Source organism: Microcaecilia unicolor, chromosome 1, assembly GCF_901765095.1.
Source record: "Microcaecilia unicolor chromosome 1, aMicUni1.1, whole genome shotgun sequence".
In the NCBI taxonomy this organism is placed as follows: Eukaryota; Metazoa; Chordata; class Amphibia; order Gymnophiona; family Siphonopidae; genus Microcaecilia; species Microcaecilia unicolor.
Genome location: NC_044031.1, coordinates 534,899,536 through 534,924,639, shown reverse-complemented (window position 1 = coordinate 534,924,639; position 25,104 = coordinate 534,899,536). Strand labels below are relative to the sequence as shown.

Sequence of the window (25,104 nt, the reverse complement as noted above, 5' to 3'; positions counted from 1 at the left end):
GCATAAGAGATACAGCAAACTAAGTACTTTTACAACACTCTGGAGTGCTAATGACATATGCTTATTGCTTTCATGCAGGATGGATATGTTTATAGTGACTTTGGGAACTTTAGTTAGATTGAACAGTTGGACTATTGTTTTCAAGAGGTTTTTTTTACAATGGATTTTTCCTTGAGTAGATGAAGGGTTTTTTTTTCCCCACTGTTTAGTTTCCCGTCTATGTTATAAGACTATGTTTAGTTTCCCGTCTATGTTATAAGACTATTGGGCTCATTTTCAAAAGACAAAATGTCCAAAAAATGACATGAGACTGCATTTGGACGTTTATCTCACAGAAACGTCCAAATCAGTATTTTCAAAACCTCTTTTTAGACATTTTTCTCTGAAGCCCGTCAGGAGGACGCCTAAATCTCAAGGGGTTGTGCCAGGGGCAGTTCAAGGCGGAACTTGGGCGTTCCTAAAACTTAGATGTCTTTCAGCCATAATGAAACAAAACAAAAATGACCAGGACTAAAACTAAAGATGTTTTGAGCTAGACCTATTTTTATTACGAATAAGGCACAAAAAGGTGCCCCAAATGACCAGATGACCACTGGATGTAATCAGGGATGACCTCCCTTTACTCCTCCAGTGGTAACTAACCTCCTCCCACCCCAAAAATTGTGATGAAGAACATTACTTGCCAGCCTCAGATGTCATACTCTGGTCCATTACAGCAGCATGCAGGTCCCTGGAGTAGTTTAGTAGTAGGTGCAATGCACTTCAGACAGGTGGACCCAGGTTCCTACCTCCCCCACACTTGTGGAGGAAACTGTGAGCCCTCCAAAACTCACCAGAAACCCACATATAGGTGCCCCCTTCACCCATAAGATAGTGGTGTACAGTTGGGGGTAGTGGGTTTGGGGTGGGTTTTGGGGGGCTTAGCACACAAGATACGGGTGCAATGGTCAGATGTGAACCTGGGAGCAGTTTATGAAGTCCACTGCAGTGCCCCCTAGGGTGCCCTATTGCTAACCTGGGATGTCAGGGGGACCAGTCTACTAAAAATGCTGGCTCCTCCTACGTCCCAATGGCTTGATTTTGGACGTTTTTGCACTTTTTAACGAAAATGGCAGATAAACAAAAACGTCCAAATCACAAAATGTCCATAGTATTTTCAAACACAAAAGATAGACATCTATCTTTTTTGAAAATGACCTTCTTTCCTGTTCAGAATTTGGACGTTTTTGTAAAACGTCCAAATTCTGATTCAGACGTTCTATCGAAAATGCCCCTTTATGAGATTGTTGACTCCTTATGGAGTAACAGTCTAAACCTTAACAGCCCTGGAGCCTTGAGGCTTTGTTGTTTAATAATTGATGATTAGACTCTGGTGCATTCTGCCTGGTTTAATTCATAACAAAGATTTTGTGTATGCGACACAAAGATTACAGGGGTCCTTTTACAAAGGTGAGCTAGCGTTTTTAGTGCGCGCTAAAAATAAGGATGCCCTAAACACTAGAGACACCCATAGAAATATATGGGTGTTTTTAGCATTTAGCACATGCTAAAAACGCTAGCACACCTTTGTAAAAGACCCTCTAAAATGAAAGTATTACAAACCAAATGAAAACTAATGGTTTCTCACATCCTTTGGGAAAATCATTGGGAAAGTATGCAGGGATGAGCAAGGCCCAAAATTGTTTGAAAAGTCAAACACGAAATGTGGATGTGCCACATCCAAGAACATGTGTTGCCATACTGGGCCAGTATCAACACTTATGCAACACTATCAAGCCAATCCGGGTCACAAATAAATGGCAAGGTCCAAGAACAGTAGAACAGATTTTATGCTGCTTATCCTAGAAATAAGCAGCAGACTTTCTTCCCCAAATCCATCTTAATAACGGCTTATGGACTTTTCTTTTAGGCATGCCAACCCTTTAGTAAAAGGGCCCCTTAGAATTCAGACGCCATTGAGGGTACGGTGATAAGGGAGCTTGTAAGGATAGAAGAATTTGAATGGGTGCATGATCAGAAATAGATGTTGCTAACATTATAATTGTGACTAATGGTAATTAGGAAAAAAATCTATTCTGGAATGAATTGTGGGGAGCAGAGAAAAATGTATAATCATTTGTAGAGGGATGATGACATCTCCAAATATCAATTAAGTTCAAATCTTTCATCATATTCAATAAAAATGGTCTGCTTTTGGAGGTGCATGGAGGACATTTAGATTTCCTATCTAGAACAGTATTTAATATTAATTTAAAATCTCCTCCTAATGTTGTTGTACAACAAGATACTGATCTACACTGATCCTTGCTCTAACCCAGCAGAACAACGCTTATGTTCTAAGACAGTAGTGTTATAAAACTAGATTTTAAGTGTGGCTCTACCAATTTATAAAAGTTATCAATTTTACATTTGTGGGTCAGGCTTAAATGAATACTTATGGATGTGTTAATTCTTGCAGTTTTAAATGTATGTGGAAGAACCCTATTTGTTTGATAATTATACTTATGTATAACAATTGAGTAAAATATACTTTTACTGTATTACAGCTGTGAAAAAAATTCTGAAAAATTGTATCTTTTTCTTTCTTAGTATATTTACCACTGATGCAAACTAAGGGTGAAATATTACTTTTTGTACCTCATCTGCTTTGCCCTTTTGGGGACAGATTCATCTACTACTGTGTGATACGGTATCTGTTGCTTCTCGAATCTGGAAGCCTTTTCACACAAAGTATTGGGAGTGTGGATACTTCATTTTCATTGGCACATCCTTAAGAATACTGTGAATGGCCAAAGTCACAGGTTCCTTGGGGAGCTGAAGGAAAGAGTGGAGAAACTTGAGGAGAGCAAGCATTCTCTTTCTTCAAAATCAATGTCATAGCTTCTATCATTTCACTGACTAAATCTGGGAAGGGACCTGTTGACCCCTCCCGATCCAAGTAATTTTCAGATCAAACCAATTTATAAAAACAAACAAACAAACATTCTAGTGAATTTTGAATATGAGCCTCAACAGTAGTTAAGGCCACAGCAAGGATTCCCTTCACTGCTGGGAGTCTAGACTTCGGTACATACCAAAGCCTTGGTGAGGCTCTCTCTCCAGCTGCACTAGAGATGGACATTGGCAATGACTGGGGTTATGGCATTAAAGGACACCAGGAGTTTTCCAGGATTGATGCCAAAGGCAGTCAAAACAATATGAATACAGCAAATACACCAAATGTTTGTAAAGTGGTGGTCTAATGCTACTTAAATCCTATTCGGCTCTTCCTTGAATACTGCTGCTAACTGTACATGGTGTGTAGGACAGATCATATCTTTCTGAGTCACTTAATGAAAACTGGTGGCCTAGACCTGGACCCTCAAAGGCTGCTAGCTTTCAGAGGATGAGCAATCCTTGCTGTGGGAATAGATGGAAAAAGGTATGACTGATATCAAAAGCTCCCTGCTCCCAACATCGTGCCCGGACAAAAACAAATGAAAATATTTATTCGCCTTTACCTTTTGAGCTGCATCAATTGCCTTCAATACCAGTACTAATACAATGGAATCCTTTGCTATCAGGCTTTAGCTGTATCTCATCCACAGTGAGGAGCATCTGCATGCCTTTATAACCTAGCCTCTCAAAAGATTATTGTAGTTAGCACCTGTTCTTAGGCAGGCATAACTGTTCCACACAAGTTTAGGTGCTTATGTGTATATATTATGAAACACAACCACAAGTGCCACTCTTATCCACATTCCATCTGCAGAATGTCTACACATGTGCCAAGTACACACAGAGGCTCATTTTCAAAGCACATAAACTTACAAAGTTCATAGGTCTATGTGCTTTGAAAATAAGCACCTTTACATAGCAGTAGCATGCACTTTTGGGTACATCTCCAGGCAACTATTTCAAATGGCTATTTTATGTGTACAAATGCCTTACTATCCTCATTATGTTTATTACAAGAAACAATGAAACAGAAGCAGTAAAAGACTGAGTAAGTAGAAAGATATTCATGAAACAGGATCACAAAGTATAAAGTCTTTAATATGACACAAAAATGGCACATTATCTGACTTAAATTTATTTGAAGTCAATGGTAAGATTTTCAACTTCAGATCTTGTTTGTCAGTGTGGCATTAAAATTGAAGAGCTGCATCACATACAAATGAATGCAGAGCAGCCCATTAATAAAGAAATGGAATAATACCCAGACTTGTGCTAATGCTGCAAGCCACATTATTCCAAGAAAGCTAACTATACCTCTAGAAATGTAGTCAACACACAAGGCGATGCCACTGAGGTAGAAAACAAATGGCTCAGCAAAGTATCATAAAAGTACTCTATCCCCAATATGTGTATGCATCTTATCTAGTGGAGTAGTAATTATGGGAAAGCCCTCCCCCCAACCTTCCTTGTACAAAGTCATCTAACAAACATGGATATGTGATATAACTGAACATCCCAAGTGTTAAATGAAATAAGAATGAATATGTGATATAAACTGGACATCCTGGTGGGGGGATCTTTTACTAAAGATTAGCTCGCGTTATCTGCAGCAGGGCTCATAGGAATAAAATGTGACCTGTTGCAGATAACTCGAGTTAACCTTTAGTAAAAGACCTCCTAAGTGTTAACTAAGTGAAGAAAAGTAGTAACAGTCTCCCATTTCATTTCATTAGTATGTCATTAGGGAAAGGATAAAGCTATGGAGAGTTTATCCTATCAATCATTTTCTTACAAGCTGCAGGTACTGCTGGGGAAAAAATAAAGCAAAAGAGGATTCAAAAGATGAGTGTTGTCCCTTGATATGCCACATTTTCTATAAGAATGTGTCACAAGTAGTTTTATGAGCCTTTTGTCTTTCTGATTGTTGCTTCTATCATATCCCACTGTTCGTTGGTTACCTATAATGAGAACACAGAAGAACAGTAAAGACAGGTAAAAGACCAGTTCATCCATTCAGTTCACCCAGTTGTTTCCTCTGATGAGAGAGTTTAAAGTAAATAATACTCATCTTACTGGTCCTTCATGGATAATTTCTAGAGAAGCAGAAAGCAAATGCATTTGGCCTAATAAGGACCATAGTCCTCCAGTCTTTTCTGAGTTTTAGTAAACTTTTTCTATTAGATAGGTTGGAGGAAGCACATTCTTTTAAGGATACATCCCAGCTGCTATCCACAGAAGCGTGATTGCTTATAGAATATTGCTGCTTATCCAAGTTGATTTTGTTGTTTTTCAGACTGCTTCTTTACCATTCGGGTAGGTAAGAACATAAGAGGTGACAGCTACTGTCTGAAGTACCCATCAGATCCAAAAAAGGTAAGCCCATTTCATTTCACTCATTTCCAGAAGCTGGAAGTTGAAGATGTCTAAGGCTGATTAAATAATGGTTCATGGACCTTTCCCTAGAAAATTACTCAATTTTAAACTCAGCTACATTACTAGCCTTGATTAAATTTTCTGGCATTGAATTCCATATGTTATTTATTTATTTTTATATCCCACATTATCCAAAAAGCAAATTTTGGTTCAATGTGGCTTATAATAAAACAGTGAACATAACAGTATATATATACTGGAATGAAATTTCTACATAAATGATTACATAGAGCAATATTTTTTAAACAGAAGTTTTTAAAACTTTTTGGAACATGGATCACTTTCCTTTAATTTGTGGTCGATAAAAGTCTTTTTTGTTATTTCCCTATTATCATCTTTTTTTTTTATAATTATGATATTTCACGCATTGTGTATTATTATTCTTGATTGAATACTATGTTTATTAAAATGTCTATAAATAATTAAAAAAAAAAACTTTTTGGAACAGAAGTTATTAATCGTCTGAATTTTTTTTTTTTAGAATCTATATAAATCTTCTATTGGTTAGTTTCACAGGGTATACCACTAGTCCTAGTTCTGCTGGAAAGAACTGTCAACCTGTACCACATAATTCAATTTTATAAACCTCTATCATGTCTTGCATTAGTCAGTGCGTCTCTAAAAGAGAGAGGCCTAATCTGCCAAACTGGTGGCCTAGACCTGGACCCTCAAAGGCTGCTAGCTTTCAGAGGATGAGCAATCCTTGCTGTGGGAATAGATGGAAAAAGGTATGACTGATATCAAAAGCTCCCTGCTCCCAACATCGTGCCCGGACAAAAACAAATGAAAATATTTATTCGCCTTTACCTTTTGAGCTGCATCAATTGCCTTCAATACCAGTACTAATACAATGGAATCCTTTGCTATCAGGCTTTAGCTGTATCTCATCCACAGTGAGGAGCATCTGCATGCCTTTATAACCTAGCCTCTCAAAAGATTATTGTAGTTAGCACCTGTTCTTAGGCAGGCATAACTGTTCCACACAAGTTTAGGTGCTTATGTGTATATATTATGAAACACAACCACAAGTGCCACTCTTATCCACATTCCATCTGCAGAATGTCTACACATGTGCCAAGTACACACAGAGGCTCATTTTCAAAGCACATAAACTTACAAAGTTCATAGGTCTATGTGCTTTGAAAATAAGCACCTTTACATAGCAGTAGCATGCACTTTTGGGTACATCTCCAGGCAACTATTTCAAATGGCTATTTTATGTGTACAAATGCCTTACTATCCTCATTATGTTTATTACAAGAAACAATGAAACAGAAGCAGTAAAAGACTGAGTAAGTAGAAAGATATTCATGAAACAGGATCACAAAGTATAAAGTCTTTAATATGACACAAAAATGGCACATTATCTGACTTAAATTTATTTGAAGTCAATGGTAAGATTTTCAACTTCAGATCTTGTTTGTCAGTGTGGCATTAAAATTGAAGAGCTGCATCACATACAAATGAATGCAGAGCAGCCCATTAATAAAGAAATGGAATAATACCCAGACTTGTGCCAAACTGGTGGCCTAGACCTGGACCCTCAAAGGCTGCTAGCTTTCAGAGGATGAGCAATCCTTGCTGTGGGAATAGATGGAAAAAGGTATGACTGATATCAAAAGCTCCCTGCTCCCAACATCGTGCCCGGACAAAAACAAATGAAAATATTTATTCGCCTTTACCTTTTGAGCTGCATCAATTGCCTTCAATACCAGTACTAATACAATGGAATCCTTTGCTATCAGGCTTTAGCTGTATCTCATCCACAGTGAGGAGCATCTGCATGCCTTTATAACCTAGCCTCTCAAAAGATTATTGTAGTTAGCACCTGTTCTTAGGCAGGCATAACTGTTCCACACAAGTTTAGGTGCTTATGTGTATATATTATGAAACACAACCACAAGTGCCACTCTTATCCACATTCCATCTGCAGAATGTCTACACATGTGCCAAGTACACACAGAGGCTCATTTTCAAAGCACATAAACTTACAAAGTTCATAGGTCTATGTGCTTTGAAAATAAGCACCTTTACATAGCAGTAGCATGCACTTTTGGGTACATCTCCAGGCAACTATTTCAAATGGCTATTTTATGTGTACAAATGCCTTACTATCCTCATTATGTTTATTACAAGAAACAATGAAACAGAAGCAGTAAAAGACTGAGTAAGTAGAAAGATATTCATGAAACAGGATCACAAAGTATAAAGTCTTTAATATGACACAAAAATGGCACATTATCTGACTTAAATTTATTTGAAGTCAATGGTAAGATTTTCAACTTCAGATCTTGTTTGTCAGTGTGGCATTAAAATTGAAGAGCTGCATCACATACAAATGAATGCAGAGCAGCCCATTAATAAAGAAATGGAATAATACCCAGACTTGTGCTAATGCTAATACTGTCTGAAGTACCCATCAGATCCAAAAAAGGTAAGCCCATTTCATTTCACTCATTTCCAGAAGCTGGAAGTTGAAGATGTCTAAGGCTGATTAAATAATGGTTCATGGACCTTTCCCTAGAAAATTACTCAATTTTAAACTCAGCTACATTACTAGCCTTGATTAAATTTTCTGGCATTGAATTCCATATGTTATTTATTTATTTTTATATCCCACATTATCCAAAAAGCAAATTTTGGTTCAATGTGGCTTATAATAAAACAGTGAACATAACAGTATATATATACTGGAATGAAATTTCTACATAAATGATTACATAGAGCAATATTTTTTAAACAGAAGTTTTTAAAACTTTTTGGAACATGGATCACTTTCCTTTAATTTGTGGTCGATAAAAGTCTTTTTTGTTATTTCCCTATTATCATCTTTTTTTTTTTAATTATGATATTTCACGCATTGTGTATTATTATTCTTGATTGAATACTATGTTTATTAAAATGTCTATAAATAATTAAAAAAAAAAACTTTTTGGAACAGAAGTTATTAATCGTCTGAATTTTTTTTTTTAGAATCTATATAAATCTTCTATTGGTTAGTTTCACAGGGTATACCACTAGTCCTAGTTCTGCTGGAAAGAACTGTCAACCTGTACCACATAATTCAATTTTATAAACCTCTATCATGTCTTGCATTAGTCAGTGCGTCTCTAAAAGAGAGAGGCCTAATCTGCCAAACCTCTTTTCATCAGGGAAATCATTCTATCCTCAATCATTTTTGTCACTCTTCTCTGCACCTTTCTAATATGGAGGAGTAGCCTAGTGGTTAGTGCAGTGGACTCTGATCCTGGGGAACTGAGTTTGATTCCCACTGCAGCTCCTTGTGACTCTGGGCAAGTCACTTAACCCTCCATTGCCCCTGGTACAAAATAAGTACCTGAATATATGTAAACCGCTTTGAATGTAGTTGCAAAAACCTCAGAAAGGCAGTATATCAAGTCCCATTTCCCTTTCCCCTTTTGTTATACCTTTTTTTGAATTCTAGCAACCAACTGCAGATAATAACCTAGGAGTAGTCAAAAAATGTGGATAGAACTTGATATACCGCCTTTCTCTGTTTACAATCAAAGCAATTTACATATACAGGTACTTATTTTGTAGCTGGGGCAATGGGTTAAGTGACTTGCCCAAAGTCACAAGGAGCTGCAGTGGGAATTGAACGCAATTCCCCAGGTTCTCAGGCCACAGCACTAACCATTAGGCTACTTATTTATTTTGTTCTCTACTCCTTTCCAAACAGTTCCTGGCATTCTATTTGCTTTTTTAACTGCTGTCACACACCGAGCTAAAGATTTCAAAGCATTATCCGAAGTTACTCCAAGATCTATTTGGTAAGTGGTAATCACCATTGTGTACCTACTCTCAAAGGAATGAAGGATGGGCTGTTTGCAACTTTGCTACTTCCCATTGTCCTCTACAATTCTCCTAATGGACGTCTGAATTCTGACATGGTACTGGGTTCAACCACCTCTGCTGTTATACCATGCCACAAAAATCAACCTCTCAAAAAACTGAACACACTCAAATAATGCTTATATCCAAATATTTCAGTATGAATGACAATATTGGTGGAAAATATATTTCATAATATTGTCCTAAACAACTAAAGACCCAAAAACAAGATCACTAAATATATGATTGAGGTATCTTCAGAAAAACTTGCACACGTTTCGTACAACCAAAATGTAATCCGTCAACTAGGTGGCTAAATTTCAATCACTGGTACCTTCTTAAAACTTCTCATGCATAAAATGTAAAATCTATAAAACACAGCATTCTAAGCAAACCAGCACTTATATAGCTGGTTTCCCACGGTTTAGCTGTTTCTCAACAATTTGTAGCCGTGTAGCTGGTTGGTGCTCGGGAACGCTGTATTTTATAGATTTTGCATTTTATGAATGAGATATTATGAACAGTGTTCTCATTCCTGTCCATACCGACTTGTCGACTCCTAAGGCAGGCACCTTTGTGCCGAAAATCAGGCCTGTGTCGAGTCTGTTTAATAAAAATTTACCTAGTATTTCCCTTGTGTCGGACCTGTACGGTTTCTCCCCCACTTCCTTCTCTGTTCCTGTATTTTTCCATGGGGGTTTCTCTTTTCCTTTTTTGGGCATCTACCCTTTTAATATACCCAGGGGGTAATTCTCTACAGATTGCCTAAAGTTAGGGGCTGGAATGATGCATAAGAACAAATTCTATGTGCATGCAATTGCAGTGATGGAATACTAGCTCAAGCCTGCATTTGTGGTTCCTATTAGGCAAGAGCACTTATGCTAGCTCAATGGATGGTCTATTTATTTATTTATTGCATTTGTATCCCACATTTTCCCACCTATTTGCGGGTTCAGTGTGGCTTACAATACGTTGTGAATGATGGAGGTACAGTTTGTTACATTATGATTATGGGTTACATTATGAAGAGTTATAGGAGACAAATTCAGTAAAATCATCTTTGGGGCATAGAAAATGTGGGATGTGACATTGGGGAATGGTAGGGTGAACAGATAATAGCAGGAGAGCGTTAGGGTATAACAATTTATCTGTGGGTTGATTGTGAATGTGAGGAGAGTGCGGGGGAAGAGAATTCAGACGGGAGTGTATTGATGTGTTTCTAGTAGTGTGCATGGAAATCATGTGTTTTGATCCTTGCAGTAAGTTTTTTTCAAAGAGATAGGTTTTCAGTCGTTTGCGGAAGTCGGTTAATTCGTAAATCGTTCTCAGGTTACGTGGTAATGTATTCCAGAGTTGCGTGCTCATGTAGGAGAAGGTTGATGCATGTAGTACTTTGTACTTTATGCCTTTGCACTTAGGAAAGTGGAGGTTGAGAAAGGTTCGGGATGATCTTTTGGCATTTCTAGGTGGCAGGTCTATTAGGTCAGACATGTAAGCAGGGGCGTCACCGTGAATGATTTTGTGAACTAGCGTGCAGACTTTAAAGGTGATACGTTCCTTGAGCGGGAGCCAGTGTAGCTTCTCACGTAGGGGTGTTGCACTTTCGTATTTTGGTTTTCCGAAGATAAGTCTGGCTGCTGTATTCTGGACTGTTTGAAGTTTTCTCAGTATTTGTTCTTTGCAGCCTGCGTATATTGAGTTGCAGTAATCCAGGTGACTGAGTACAAGTGATTGCACTAGGTTGCGAAAGACAGATCTTGGAAAGAATTGTTTTATTCTTTTCAATTTCCACATGCAGTAGAACATCTTTTTTGTTGTGTTGTTCGCGTGACTCTCAAGTGTTAGGTGACGATCAATTGTGACTCCAAGGATTTTTAGATTTTCTGATATTGGTAGGTTTAGTTTAGGTGTGTTGATAGCGGTAAATTTGGTCTAACTGCTTGTTCCCCATTGTAGGCAGTTAGGCGCATAAATGCTAGCATTGTATAACCTGTGCAAGTCTAAGCATGCCCCAAACCATCCATGCCCCCCCTTGCAGTTGCACACTCTGGATTTTGCATGCACAATTTACAGAATACCAAATAGAAGTTACATGTGTGACTTGTAATTAATGCTTATGAGAATCAATTAAGACCAATTGTAGCCAACTGGTCAATAATAAAATAATTAGCTGCTAATTGGCATTACGTTGCGTGTGCAGCAGACATTATATATTATTAAGTGCACTCTTTTAAAAATCACAACACTGTAAAATCACAGTTTACATAGTGACACCAGATGAACCGTTTCAACTTGGGTCTCTGATGCAGAAATTTTGAAAGTCACGTAGAGTTGGGCGATAAATACATTTCAATCAGCAACTAAGGATTCACAGATCATTGCTGCGTATAAGCTTAAGATAAATGATTCATTCTCCCATGTAAACTGTGAATTTATAGCATGGAGTATTGCTGTTAATTTTTTATAATGCATTTAGGGATTCTTTTACAAAGCCGCGATACCGATTCTTGGTGCGGCAAATGAGAGGAAGCCAATTCAATTTCTACGGGCTTCCGCTCATTTGCCGCGCAGGGATCGCTAGCACGCCTTTGTAAAAGAAGCCCTTAATGATATTAGATTTGGACATTCGAAAATAATGATTTTGCTATGATACACTGGGGCTCCTTTTACAAAGTGGTGCTACCGATTAGCAGATGCTGAATGCGAAGAAGTCAATGGGAAATGGATGGGCTGCTTCGTATTCAGCTCACTGCTAATCTGCTTTGTAAAAGCAGCCCTGGGTGTTTTGACAGTAACCAGTAACTGAAATCTAGCTACTGTAATAGACACCTTACATTTTTGTTGTATGAAGAATGTGCAGGTTTTTCTGAAGGTACTTCACACATATTTTACAAGTTTGTTTTTGGGTATACTATTCCAGGCATCTACCACCCTCAGTATAGAAATACTTTTTTCATGTTAATCTTTCCACCAGTTTCCTATCATGCCCTCTTGATGTTAATTCTCAGAGATCACCTGATCTCTTCATATGTAATCCGAACTTTAATAGGTAATTTAAGAATTATAAGGATATTTTACTTCACTTCTCCATGGAAATGATAACGGGACTAGAACTCCTCTCGTATGAGGAAAGGCTAAAGAGGTTAGGGTTCTTCAGCATGGAAAAGGAGAGATATGATTGAGGTCTACAAAATCCTTAGTGGTGTAGAACAAGTAGAAGTAAATCGATTTTTTGCGTGTTCGAAAAATACAAAGACTAGGGGACACTCAAAGTTACATGGAAATAATTTTAAAACTAATAGGAGGAAATATTTTTTCACTCAACGAATAGTTAAGCTCTGGAACTCTTTAATGGAGGATGTAGTAACAGCGGTTAGCATATCTGGGTTTAAAAAAAGGTTTGGACAAATTCCTGGAGGAAAAATCTATAGTCTGCTTTTAAGGCAGATATGAGAAGCAACTGCTTGCCCTGCGATTTGTAGTATGGAATGCTGCCATGATTTGGGTTTCTGCAAGGTACTTGTAACCTGGCTTGGCCACTGTTTCGAAAAGCAGAATACTGTGCTAGATGGACCACTGCTCTGACCCAGTATGGCTCCTCTTATGTTCTTACAGAAAATGTTATTTTCCTGTAGTTTGGAATTTTTCAACTATTTCAACTATTTATCTCATCCTCTCATTCCCTTCCTTCTTTCAGCAAATCTAATTTTGAGTGTCTTAAGTATCGCTTTGTAGGGCTTGTGTTTGATGTACTATTTTGGTAACCCTTGTCTTAATCTTTTCTATCCTTTTAAATGTTCATCTGAAAATATGACTTCCAGAGCTAAAAACAGTATTCAAGGTGACCTACATAGAGGAGACACCATCTCCTTTTCCATTGCTCATAGTACCTCTACTTATACAAGCAGACATACTTTGGCTTACTCTGAAGAAAATAATTTTAACAAACATTGAGTCATGTGTAGTTTTAAAAAATACCATTACCTGTTTTAGGTCATTGAATTCGCCTGCCATGGCTGCATATTCTCCACCATCCACTTTAATGACCTGCAACATATTAGTAACCATCATCATAATCTATAATAATCTTCAGCATCTTATATATGATGCACTTCAATGCTAAAGTTTAGTATTTCCTAAACCAAAGACACTGAGGTAAACAAGACATATCTCACACTTTGGTTCTGGTGAACTACAACCAATGATCCAAATTAATATAATCTCGCATCTCAAGTTGCTTGTAATTACATGAAACACAGTACCTCCCAAACCTATAACAGAATAAGTAACAGAACAAATATCCATGGTTATGTGATAATAAATCCACAGCTAAGATGAAAAACATCATGTATTAGAGATCTATACTGCATGCACCATTACAGAAAGTTGAGATGTATCGAGGCATATTTTCAAAGCACTTTGGGAGGCTAAGTTCCATAGGTTTCTATGGAACTTTGGGAGGCTAAGTGCTTTGAAAATGAGCCCCATCAGCTACTTAAAAAGTATAAAAACTGTCTCCAAAGTTAACCTGTGTCAAATCTGTGACTGGAGATAGATAATCTAAATTCTTTTACTTTTAACCCACAGAAAACAAAAAGAAAAACTATTAGAAAAGTAGTAATATAAACTTATCCCTGTTCAAAATTGATACTTATGGTCCTGAAGTCACAGACACTCTCGTAAAAATGGATTCAAAATATCAGATTTTTTTAAAAATTGCATTTCTTCTTAATGTCTACGTGAGATGTTTCATATAGATCGGGGGCAGGCAACCCCGATCCTAGAGGGTCAAAACCCAGTTGGGTTTTCAGGATTTTTCCAATGAATACGCATATGAACTTATCACACTGGTTTCACAATCAAAAGTAAAATGATGAACTGTACATAATTTCAACAATACACGTCACTTTTTACCTATTACATAAATTTTTATCATACAAATACATTATAATCACCCTATACACACTTTACTGCAAACATTCTTGTGTCCCTTTATTAGTGCAGCGACTTTGATCTTGGGGAACTGGGTTCGATTCTCACTGCAGCTACAGTTTGGGTCCCTCTTTCCCACATGCATCACTTTGCACTTGTTTTACATTAAACGTCATCTGCCATTTGAATGCCCAGTCTCCCAGTCTCATAAGGTCTTCTTGTAATTTTTCAGAATCCGCTTGTGATTCTTTAGGAAGCCGTCCAAACCTTTTTTAAACCCCGCTAAGCTAACTGCCTTTACCACATTCTCTGGCAACGAATTCCAGAGTTTAATTACACGTTGAGTGAAGAAACATTTTCTCCAATTCATTTTAAATTTACTACACAGTAGCTTCATCACATGCCCCCTAGTCCTAGTATTTTTGGAAAGAGTAAACAAATGCTTCATGTCTACCCTTTCTTTCCATTCATTATTTTGTAGACCTCTATCATATCTCCCCTCAGCCATCTTTTCTCCAAGCTGAAGAGCACTAGCCGCTTTAGCCTTTCCTCATAGGGAATTCGTCCCATCCTCTTTATCATTTTCGTTGCCCTTCTCTGTACCTTTTCTAATTCCACTATATCTTTTTTGAGATGCGGTGACCAGAATTGAAAACAATATTCGAGGTACAGTCACACCATGGAGCGATACAAGGGCATTATAAAGTCCTCATTTTTGTTTTCCATTCCTAATAATACCTAACATTCTATTTGCTTTCTTAGCCGCTGCAGCACACTGAGCAGAAGGTTTCAAAGTATCGTCAATGATTGACACCTAGATCTCTTGCTTGGTCGGTGACCCTTAACGTGGAACCTTGCATTACGTAGCTATAATTCGGGTTCCTCTTTCCCACATGCATCACTTTCCACTTGCTCACATTAACCGTCATCTGCCATTTAGATACCCAGTCTCCCAGTCGCGTAAGGTCCCCTTGTAATTTTTCACAATCCTCTTGCGATTTAACAACTTTGAATAACTTTGTGTCATCAGCAAATTTAATTACCTCGCTAGTTACTCCCATCTCTAGGTCATTTATAAATATATTTAAAAGCAGCGTTCCCAGCACAGACCCCTGGGGAACCCCACTAACTACCCTTCTCCATTAAGAATACTGACCATTTAACCCTACTCTCTGTTTTCTATCTTTTAACCAGTTTTTAATTCATAATAGGACACCCTTGAACTGGGATGGGGGGGACCGTGGAATTGGGAGGGAGGGGGGACCCTGGAACTTGGAGGGAGGGAGGGAGGGATGGGGGACGCAGGAACTTCCCTTAAAAACATTAATAGCAGAAGGTGACTACCTTGCTAGCTCCCATTTCATTTCAATGAGAAACAGGCTTTTTTTACTAGTATTCTATAAGAACACTTACAGTCACAACTGCTCTCATAGAATAGGCTAAATACCCACAGAAATTAGACACCTAAAAGTTACAGAATTGCTTCCTATAAATTTCCTAAACTTACATAAGTACATAAGTATTGTCATACTGGGAAAGACCAAAGGTCCATCAAGCCCAGCATCCTGTTTCCAACAGTGGCCAATCCAGGTCACAAATACCTGGCAAGATCCTGAAAAAGTACAAAACATTGTGGTTAGGGTGGTGGACTTTGGTCCTGGGGAACTGAGGAACTGAGTTCAATTCCCACTTCAGGCACAGGCAGCTCCTTGTGACTCTGGGCAAGTCACTTAACCCTCCATTGCCCCATGTAAGCCGCACTGAGCCTGCCATGAGTGGGAAAGTGCGGGATACAAATGTAAAAAAAAAAAATACTGCTTATCCCAGAAATAGTGGATTTTCCCCAAGTCCATTTAATAATGGTCTATAGACCTTTTCTTTAAGAAGCCGTCTAAACCTTTTTAAAACTCCGCTAAGCTCACCGCCTTTACCATATTCTCTGGCAATGAATTCCAGAGTTTAATTACTTGTTATACTACTATCATGTCTTATCATTATAATGTTACCCAAGATCCTTCTGTAATATGAAATGTCTATTTTCTTAGATAATTCCACTAGTCATGATGTATTGTAAGTCACATTGAGCCTGCAAAGAGGTGGGAAAATGTGGGATACAAATGCAACAAATAAATAAATAAATAAAATAAACATTTTCTCCTATTCGTTTTAATTTTACTACATTGTAGCTTCATCGAATGCCCCCTAGTCCTAGTATTTTTGGAAAGCGTAAACAGATGCTTCACATCTACCCGTTCCACTCCACTCATTATTTTATAGACCTCTATCTTATCTCCCCTCAGCCATCTTTTCTCCAAGCTGAAGCGACGTAGCCGCTTTAGCCTTTCTTCATAGGGAAGTCGTCCCATCCTCCTTATCATTTTCGTCGCCCTTCTCTGCACCTTTTCTAATTCCACTATATCTTTTTTGAGATAAGGCGATCAGAATTGAACACAATATTTGAGGTGCGGTCGCATCATGGTGCGCTACAAAGGCATTATAACATCCTCATTTTTGTTTTCCATTCCTTTCCTAATAATACCTAACATTCTATTTGCTTTCTTAGCCGCAGCAGCACACTAAGCAGAAGGTTGCAACGTATCATCAACAACGATACCTAGATCCCTTTCTTGGTCCATGACTCCTAATGTGGAACCTTGCATGATGTAGTTATAATTCGGGTTCCTCTTTCCCACAAGCATCACTTTGCACTTGCTCACATTAAACGTCATCTGCCATTTAGACGCCCAGTCTCCCAGTCTCGTAAGGTCCTCTTGTAATTTTTCACAATCATCCCGCGATTTAATGACTTTGAATAACTTTGTGTCATCAGCAAATTTAATTACCTCACTAGTTACTCCCATCTCTAGGTCATTTATAAATATGTTAAAAAGCAGCGGTCCCAGCACAGAACCCAAGATGAATCAAACCCATACAGAATACCAAACATAAACATCTCTAATCTTTTTTATAATGATTATATGGTATATTTAGTCATAAAAAATGAATATACAATAAACTTACTGCTCCAGAAACCCAGCTTGCATAGTCACTGCAGAGGTAAGCTGCAAGATTTCCTATTTCTTCCACAGTTCCTAGACGACCACAGGGAATCCTCTCTATCATTTTCTCCTCATATTCACCTGTTGGATCAAGGCGACTAAAAGCACCCTAGGAATTACAAGAAGGCAATGATATAATTCAAACTGTATCATGCACAATAAATGTATCCTGCAATTTTATTTTCATCATAGACATTCACCCTCATTCTAAAACAGGTAGCCTAAAGCTAGGCACTAATTACGAGTGTAAGTTAGAGAACACTAGCACTTATCTCTTACTGTTGCAGTTACACACATAAGAGCTAGCCACATGCTCAGTGGTATTCTATAATTTATGCACACAACTGCCTCAACACCAGGGGCGTAACCAGACTTCAACAGTAGGGGGGTCCAGAGCCGAAGTGAGGGAGCACATTTTAGCCACCCCCCCCCTTGGCGCTGCTGACCCCCTCCCATTGTTGACACGACCCCCCCCCCGGCCTGCCCGCCATTGCCGACACCTCCAACAACTTTGACCCCCCTCCTCGCCGATGACCCTCTCGACCCCCCACCCGCCATCGCCTTCCACCTTTGCTGGCGGGGGACCACAACCCCTGCCAGCTGAAGTCTTCTTCCTTCGTTTGGTTTCTGAGTCTGACATCCTGCACGTACAACGTGCAGGACGTCAGACTCACAGAAACAAAATGAAGCCTTGAGATCTGCAGGGCTTCGTTCTGTTTCTGAGTCTGACGTTTTGCACGTTGTACGTGCAGGACGTCAGACTCAGTCAGAAACCAAATAAAGGAAGAAGACTTCGGCTGGCGGGGGTTGGGGTCCCCACCAGCAATGGTAGTAGGTGGCGGGAGGGGGGTTGAGAGGGTCGCCAGCAGGGGGTCCAGGACCAAATCTACGGGGGTCCAGGCCCCTGTGGCCCCATAGCAGCTACGCCCCTGCTCAATACTAAAGAGCTGCATTTAAGAATGCTCACTTATGCCTGCTAAACATACAGCCCAAGTGGATGCGCTTAAATGCTGCTTTATACTATTATTTTATAACTGAATCTGGGTGGCCAGAAGTAGTTTCAGAATTTGTGCTTAGCATGTTGCATCTTTGCACCTAACTTAAAGAGGCATTTATAGGATTGCACCCTGCACTTCTGTCACATTTCAATTAAATATTCCCACATCTTGTTTAAACACAATAGAGTGGGAAGGATGGGGAAGGGGCTCGCTGGGTTGGTCGGTGCTTTTATAGCACTATTGTATATACTTGGGTAAAACATTTGAGGGCAGTTTTGGAACTAAAAATGACCAAAACTGCCGTGACTCACGTATAAGCTGAGGCTGAAAACGGGTCCAACATTGCCCCTTCTCTCTTCCTCCTCTCCATCTTGGGGCCAACATTGCTTGCTCCCTCTCTCCCTCCCCTCCACCTCCAGGTCCAACATCACTTCCCCTCCATCCTTCTCTCCCATTATCCAACATTAATCTCTCTCTCCCTCCCCCAGTCACAGTCCAGCATCTTTCCCTCCTCTAGCCCACAGTTCAGCATCTCAATCCCCCCCACCCATTACCTCATGTATCTTCAAACTGGTTCTTTTATAGAGTATCAGCAGTGCAACAATACACATAGGCTACTTGTGTCCTGCTCTCTCTGCCTCAGCTTCCTCTTTCCCCATGAATGGGACTGGTGCTAGAGAGCGCTCAGGAGAAGGCTGCACGTGGTCTAGGTGTATCGCTATTCGCTACGCTGCTGCTTCTCTACAAAAGACAAGTTTGAAAATTAAACATTAACCACCGATTTCTCCCATCCCCAAACTAAAGAAAACCCCACGAAATATAACAATATCCCCTTCATTTATTAAGATTATCACTCTAAACATCTAAACAGAAACCACTTTCTAAGAAGTTTCTCAACTTATACACGGGTATATACAGTAAGTTGACTACAGTTAACTTTCAGTGCGACCTGATTAAAGTTTAGGAAGACAGATTTAAGCTTTCCAAATCTTGTCAGCTAAGTTTTAGCCAACTAGATTTACGTGTATTTTCAAATGAAAATCTAACCACCTAGATTCTGTTCAGCATCAGCTTAAAATGAACCGGTCATATTTTGACTGGCTAATCTAGAAACTCAAAGAATCTTTTTAAACACTTGACTTGTAACTGTTACTGTTCAGAGTTTTCTAAATTTTTTCTTCTCTCCAACTTTGTAGTTTAACTTTGCGGTTAGAGTTATGTACTCTCTCTTCCTCCCTGACAAAGATGCAGAGGAAGCACATTGTATATTGATCATGGCTGGATAGACAGACCAGTTCAAGGCAGACTTCTACAGTCTGTGGCCTGATTTTGGATGGGTTGGAGCGGGGTTTTGATGACAACTTCAGAAGTTGGAGAACAAGGATATTGCCAGGCAGACTTCTATGGTCTGTGCCCTGAACATGGCAAGGACAAATCAAGGTCAAGTATACATATGCAGTATCACATCATATTTTATGCCATGAGAGTTTATCTTGTTCAGCAGACTGGATGGATTGTACAGGTCTTTATCTGCCAGCATCTACTATGTTACTATATATTAAAAAACATTTTTAAAGGGTGAAAGAGAAAAAATACACACAAAGGTAAACCAGGATAAACTTATTTGAAGAAACACATGCATATATTGCTTCCCATGTAGGTTTTAATGTGAAATTAAGGAAATAAATGACATTTAGGGGTAAAAAATGTTTTGGATAACAATTTTTACTGGTAGCACATTACCTACCCCCTGAAATCATTAACAAGAATAAGTATTCATCCTGTCATTCAACAATTCAAAGGTTATTAACACACAAAATCTAATTGTTCTCAGAAACTACCATTTCTTCCACCTCCCTCCCCTCCAGCTACCTACCCCCCCCCCTCCCCTAACCATTACAACTTGAACCTTTTGTCTTAAAGTTATGACTATAAAAGCAGAAAAGTACTGGCTTACCAGGAACATATATTGCTATTCTTATAACTCTCTCAAAACATACCAAACTTATCCCCCCTTTATAGAATCGCGCTTAAGCACTGATCTCATACCTAACTTTGTGTGCCAGACTTACGCCTGATGAAACCAGGTGCAAACACTGGCACCCAAGTTAGGCATGCTCAGGCTTTTTGGAATGGTTCTGACATGCACCTGGCTATGCCCCTTTTCAGATATGCACCATGGGATTTAGGTGCCGTGCCGTATAGAATAGTGTGCACAGATGCGCATGCAAATCTCAAATGATGCCAATTAACTGTAATTATTGGTTGTTAGCATCCAATTATTTAGTTAAATGCAAGTTAACCAATTAACTTGTGCCAAAACAGCTTTGCATTACTATTCTGTAAAGGGTTAGGCACATCTTATTGCCATTATCAAATTTGTGAAAATGCGCCTCATTGCCACATCTACATTTAGGCACCACTTTATAGAATTGTCCCCAAATATTTAGACTTAATACTGCTTTGTTTCACCATAATCCTCAGGCACATTTTTCTCATAATAGCACAAATAGTACATTCTTATAGCAGAATGTGTTCACTAGACTGAATAATGTTCAATGTAAGAGATGCTAAATGTACCTTAGTTTTTATTGGTCCTGGCTGAATGACATTAAATCGCATACCATATCTTCCCCATTCTGCAGCAAGAGACCTAGAAAATTAAGAAAATACAAAGAAAAGAAAATCTGAAATAGTTAATATACAGGCTCATTTTCAAAAGAGGTAGACGTCCAAAAAGTGACATAAATCGGCAACTGGACGTTTATTTCACAGAAACGTCCAAATCCGTATTATCAAAACCTCTTTTTGGACGTCTTTTTCTAAAGTCCGTCAGAAGGCCGTCCAAATCTCAAGGGGGCATGCCAGAGGTGTGTTCAAGGCAGGACTTGGGCGTTCCTAAGACATGGACGTCTTTCAGCAATAATGGAACAAAACAGACTTTTTTAAAAAACATTTTTAGTAATTCTCTGAAACGCATAACATTTAACCTTGGGTTACATCTTCTCAATCTCCTTCAACATCACTACGAACAGACATCATTTTGAACTAGACTTCTTTTTATAATGAATAGCTGCAGTGGGAATTGAACCCAGTTCCTCAGGATCAGGATCTGCGGCACTAACCACTAGGCTACTCCTCTACTCCACACAAGAGGTGCCCCAGATGACCACTGGAGGGACTCGGGGATGACCTCCCCTTACTTCCCCAAATCACAAAACATTTTTCCAAACAGCACTTTCAAAAGAAAAAGATAGACTTTTTTTTTTTTTTTTTTTTAGAAAATGACCTTTCCTGTTCTGATTTTGGACGTTTTACAAAAAATGTCCAAATTCAGACTTATATGTCATATCCAAAAATGCCCTTTGTGCGTTTGACTTGCCCAAAGTCACAAGGAGCAGCAGTGGGAATTGAACCCATGTTGCCAGGATCAAAGCCCACTGCACTAACTATTAAGCCACTCCTCCTCTGTTTTGGACGTCTTGCATTTGGACGTCTTTTGCTGGCTGGCTCGGACCCAAATGACAAGAGCAACAAAAGTGTCTGCCTTCGGCACAGGGAGAAAAACCTGCGCCTGCTGCATGCCTAGCAGGGCTCTGATGAACTCCCAATTGTTGAATGGGATGGAGATGGGACTTGGGGTAGTTTAAAACAAACCCTAGTAGTTTTAACATCCAGATAGTTCTCTGCACACACACTCCTGAGCACCATCCTTTGACGTGCTCTTTACCAGTCAATTGTCCAGATGAGGGAACATATGGACTGCTAGTATGAGTAGCAATGCTGCGACTAGTGCAAGACATTTGGTGAAAACCCTGGGAACCGACACAAAACTAAAAGGCAATATGCGGTACTGGAAGTGATGTGTTCCCAGCTGAAATCGAACATACTTCTTGTGACCTGGAAGTATTAAGATGTGATCGTAAGCATCCTTCAAGTCCAGAGAGCATAGCCAATCATTTTCCTGAATCATGGGGAGAAGAGTGCCCAGGGAAGCCATCTTGAACTTTTCTTTAACCAGGAATTTGTTCAGGACTCTTTTAAGTCTAGGATGGGATGCATTCTCCCCCCCCCCCCCTTTGTTTTTTTTTTGGCATGAGAAAGTACCTGGAATAGAATCCCTTTCTTTCTTCCCCTAGTGGAATGGGCTGCACCACATGGGCCTTTAGAAGGGTGGAGAGTTCCTCTGCAAGTACCTACTTGTGCTGACACCTGAAGTGAGACGCAATTTGGGGGTCTCTGACACCAATGCAGGGTGTAACAAAGACAGACTATTTGAAGAACCCACTGGTTGGAGGTTACAAGGGGCCACCTTTCTTTAGAAAATATTCAGCCTCACCGCAACTGGCAGGTCATCCGGGAGGATCACTTTTACTATGGCTATGCTCTGCTGGAGCCAGTCAAAAGCTCACCTCCGGCTTTGACTGGGGAGCTGGCTGGGCCTTGGGCGAATGCTGTTGATGAGAATGAGTGTGCTGGGACTGAGCCTGCTGAGGCTGGTGAGAAGGAGCCTACCTACGCCTCAGAATAGTAGGGACCCCTCTATGACTTAACCCAAAAACTTCCTGGATCAGGAGGATAGTGCAGAAGATGTCCAGCAGGAGAGAGTGTCAATGGTGTCTGTTTCTTGATGAGGTCAACAACCTCCTCCACCTTGCCTCCAAAAAGGTCATCTCTCTGGCACATGGCATCCTCCAACCACTGCTGGACAGCAGCCATACGAGAGTCTGCACATCACCATACTCTGGGCAGAGATCCTGGATGCCACATCAAAGGTATCATAGATGCCCCTGGCCAAGTATTTTCTACACACCTTCTGCTGCTTGATCAACTGGCACAGGGATTCAACCTGCTCCTGTGGGAGAGAATCCGCTAAATCAGCCATACTGTGCACCACAAGTATAGGCTCATGTAGAGCTGGTAAATTTGAATTTGAAAGATGAGCCTAGAGGCCTGATACATCTTCCACCCAAAAGAATCCAGGGTTCTAACTTCTATACCAGGGGCGCCGAAACATAGTCCCCTAAAACTCCTGGGCTCTTGAGCACAGATTCCAACACCAAGGAGTGATGAGGCAACTAGGGCCTATCAAACCCAGGGGAGCTCTGGATCTGGTACATTGTGTATCTTCTTAGGCAGTACAGGAACTGATAGAGCAGACTCCCAGTTCACCCGAATGTCCCAAAGGATCTTGTGAAGCAGGACTGTCACAGTCTCTCTAGGAGAGGGATCATAATCCAGGACCTCAAAAATCTCAGCCCTGGGCTCGTCCTCCATTCTAAATGAATTGGAATGGCAGCTACCATTTCCCTGACAAAAAATAGAAAGGAAAGGCTCTCGAGTGGAGATATTCTTTTTTCCTCAGTAGGGGAGGGGTCAGATGGGACACCATAGGACTCCAATGAGAAGTACCGTGGATCCTCAGACTCCCATGAACGCTCCTCCTCTGTGTTATAAGAACATAAGTGTTCCCATACTGGGACAGACCGAAGGTCCATCAAGCCCAGTATCCTGTTTCCAACAGTGGCCAATCCAGGTTACAAGTACCTGGCAAGATCCCAAAACAGTACAATACATTTTATGCTGCTTGTCCTAGAAATAAGCAGTAGATTTTCCAAATCCAATTTAATAATGGCTTATGGTCTTTTCTTTTAGGAAGCTATCCAAACCTTTTTTAAACCCTGCTAAGCTAACCGCTTTTACCACATTCTCTGGCAACAAATTCCAGAGTTTAATTACACACTGAGTGAAGAAATATTTTCTCTAATTCATTTTAAATTTACTACTTGGTAGCTTCATTGTGTGCCCCCTAGAAATTTAGTGCAAAAAGGATAGGCGCTGAGAACAAACCTCTTTATCCAGCTTCCCAGAGTTGCAGGATACAACCTACAGAAATTACTCAGAGCTGTTCTAAATTTCCTGCCTTATTTTCCATCAGTATTTAAAGGGGACCAACAGACTACCCGCCAAAATCTCATGCCTTCCTGAGGAAACCAACCACCTCAAACCCCAACCAATCTGGGTTGAGAACCCATTATATAAGGCAAATTGCAGACCTCGTACCATAGCCTGAAGTAAGCCGCAGCATGATGGTTGAAACGTCAGTTCCACTTACTCAGATGCAGCAAGACATGGACAACCACAACTATCACATACTTGGAATGTTATCACTTTCAAAAGCCGATTAGCAACTATAGTGTCATGTTGTGTCAATATACAGAATCAGGCTGGTGTCAAGATTAGCGAATACATAAATGCACAACAAAAAAAAAGACGTCTGCAACAGAAGATACAGATAGACAGGAACAGCACAAAGGTAATGATGCAAAGGAGACACATACAGAGGGAAGGGACAATGCAAAAGAAGGAAGCCTAAAAGGTTACAGAGAAAGGGCAATAAAGGGAATAAGAACCATAATGAAGAAAAACATTCTTTGATGCATTACATTCCAAACAACTGTATCATTTGTATTAAAGAAACAATAGGTTTTACCACTCACTTGCACATTGCTTCCACACCTGCTTTAGCAGAAGCACTTGGTACTACAAATCCAGATCCACTATCTGCATAGATTGTTGTAATTGCCAAAAATGCTGCTCCTGCAAATAAGTAGATGAAATAATGAGGACCCTAAGCATTAATCTCCAGTAATTCAAGAGCAGGTACAAAGGGCATATAACCAGATGTCTCCCTCTAAAAAACAGAACTATTTCATTTACAAATATCCACGGACCCCTGTCTTCTACACCGAGTCATCCTATGGTTTCTGGGAAGGGCTACATTCAGGGCCTTTTCAATTTTTGTAGACAAATTTTGGTACTTTTTGATCATCAGCTTCTTTCCCATGTATAAGATTCTAGAGCAGTGCTTCTCAACCTTCTCCTGGAGGCAC

At 39.7% G+C, this 25,104-nt stretch overlaps 1 protein-coding gene across 1 annotated transcript in view; it reads right to left on the bottom strand.

Annotated features, from left to right (window-relative positions):
• Window positions 1-4,626: 4,626 nt before the first annotated feature.
• The window catches only part of DECR1 (2,4-dienoyl-CoA reductase 1), a 69,885-nt gene continuing 49,407 nt past the window's right edge, over window positions 4,627-25,104 (bottom strand). The window contains exons 6-10 of the mRNA XM_030216374.1: window positions 24,712-24,811; window positions 20,792-20,864; window positions 17,176-17,322; window positions 13,207-13,269; window positions 4,627-4,895 (exon numbers count right to left, since the gene is read on the bottom strand). Coding sequence (XP_030072234.1) covers window positions 4,836-4,895; window positions 13,207-13,269; window positions 17,176-17,322; window positions 20,792-20,864; window positions 24,712-24,811 — 443 coding nt within the window. The 3' untranslated portion in view covers window positions 4,627-4,835. The remainder of the gene's footprint in view (window positions 4,896-13,206; window positions 13,270-17,175; window positions 17,323-20,791; window positions 20,865-24,711; window positions 24,812-25,104) is intronic.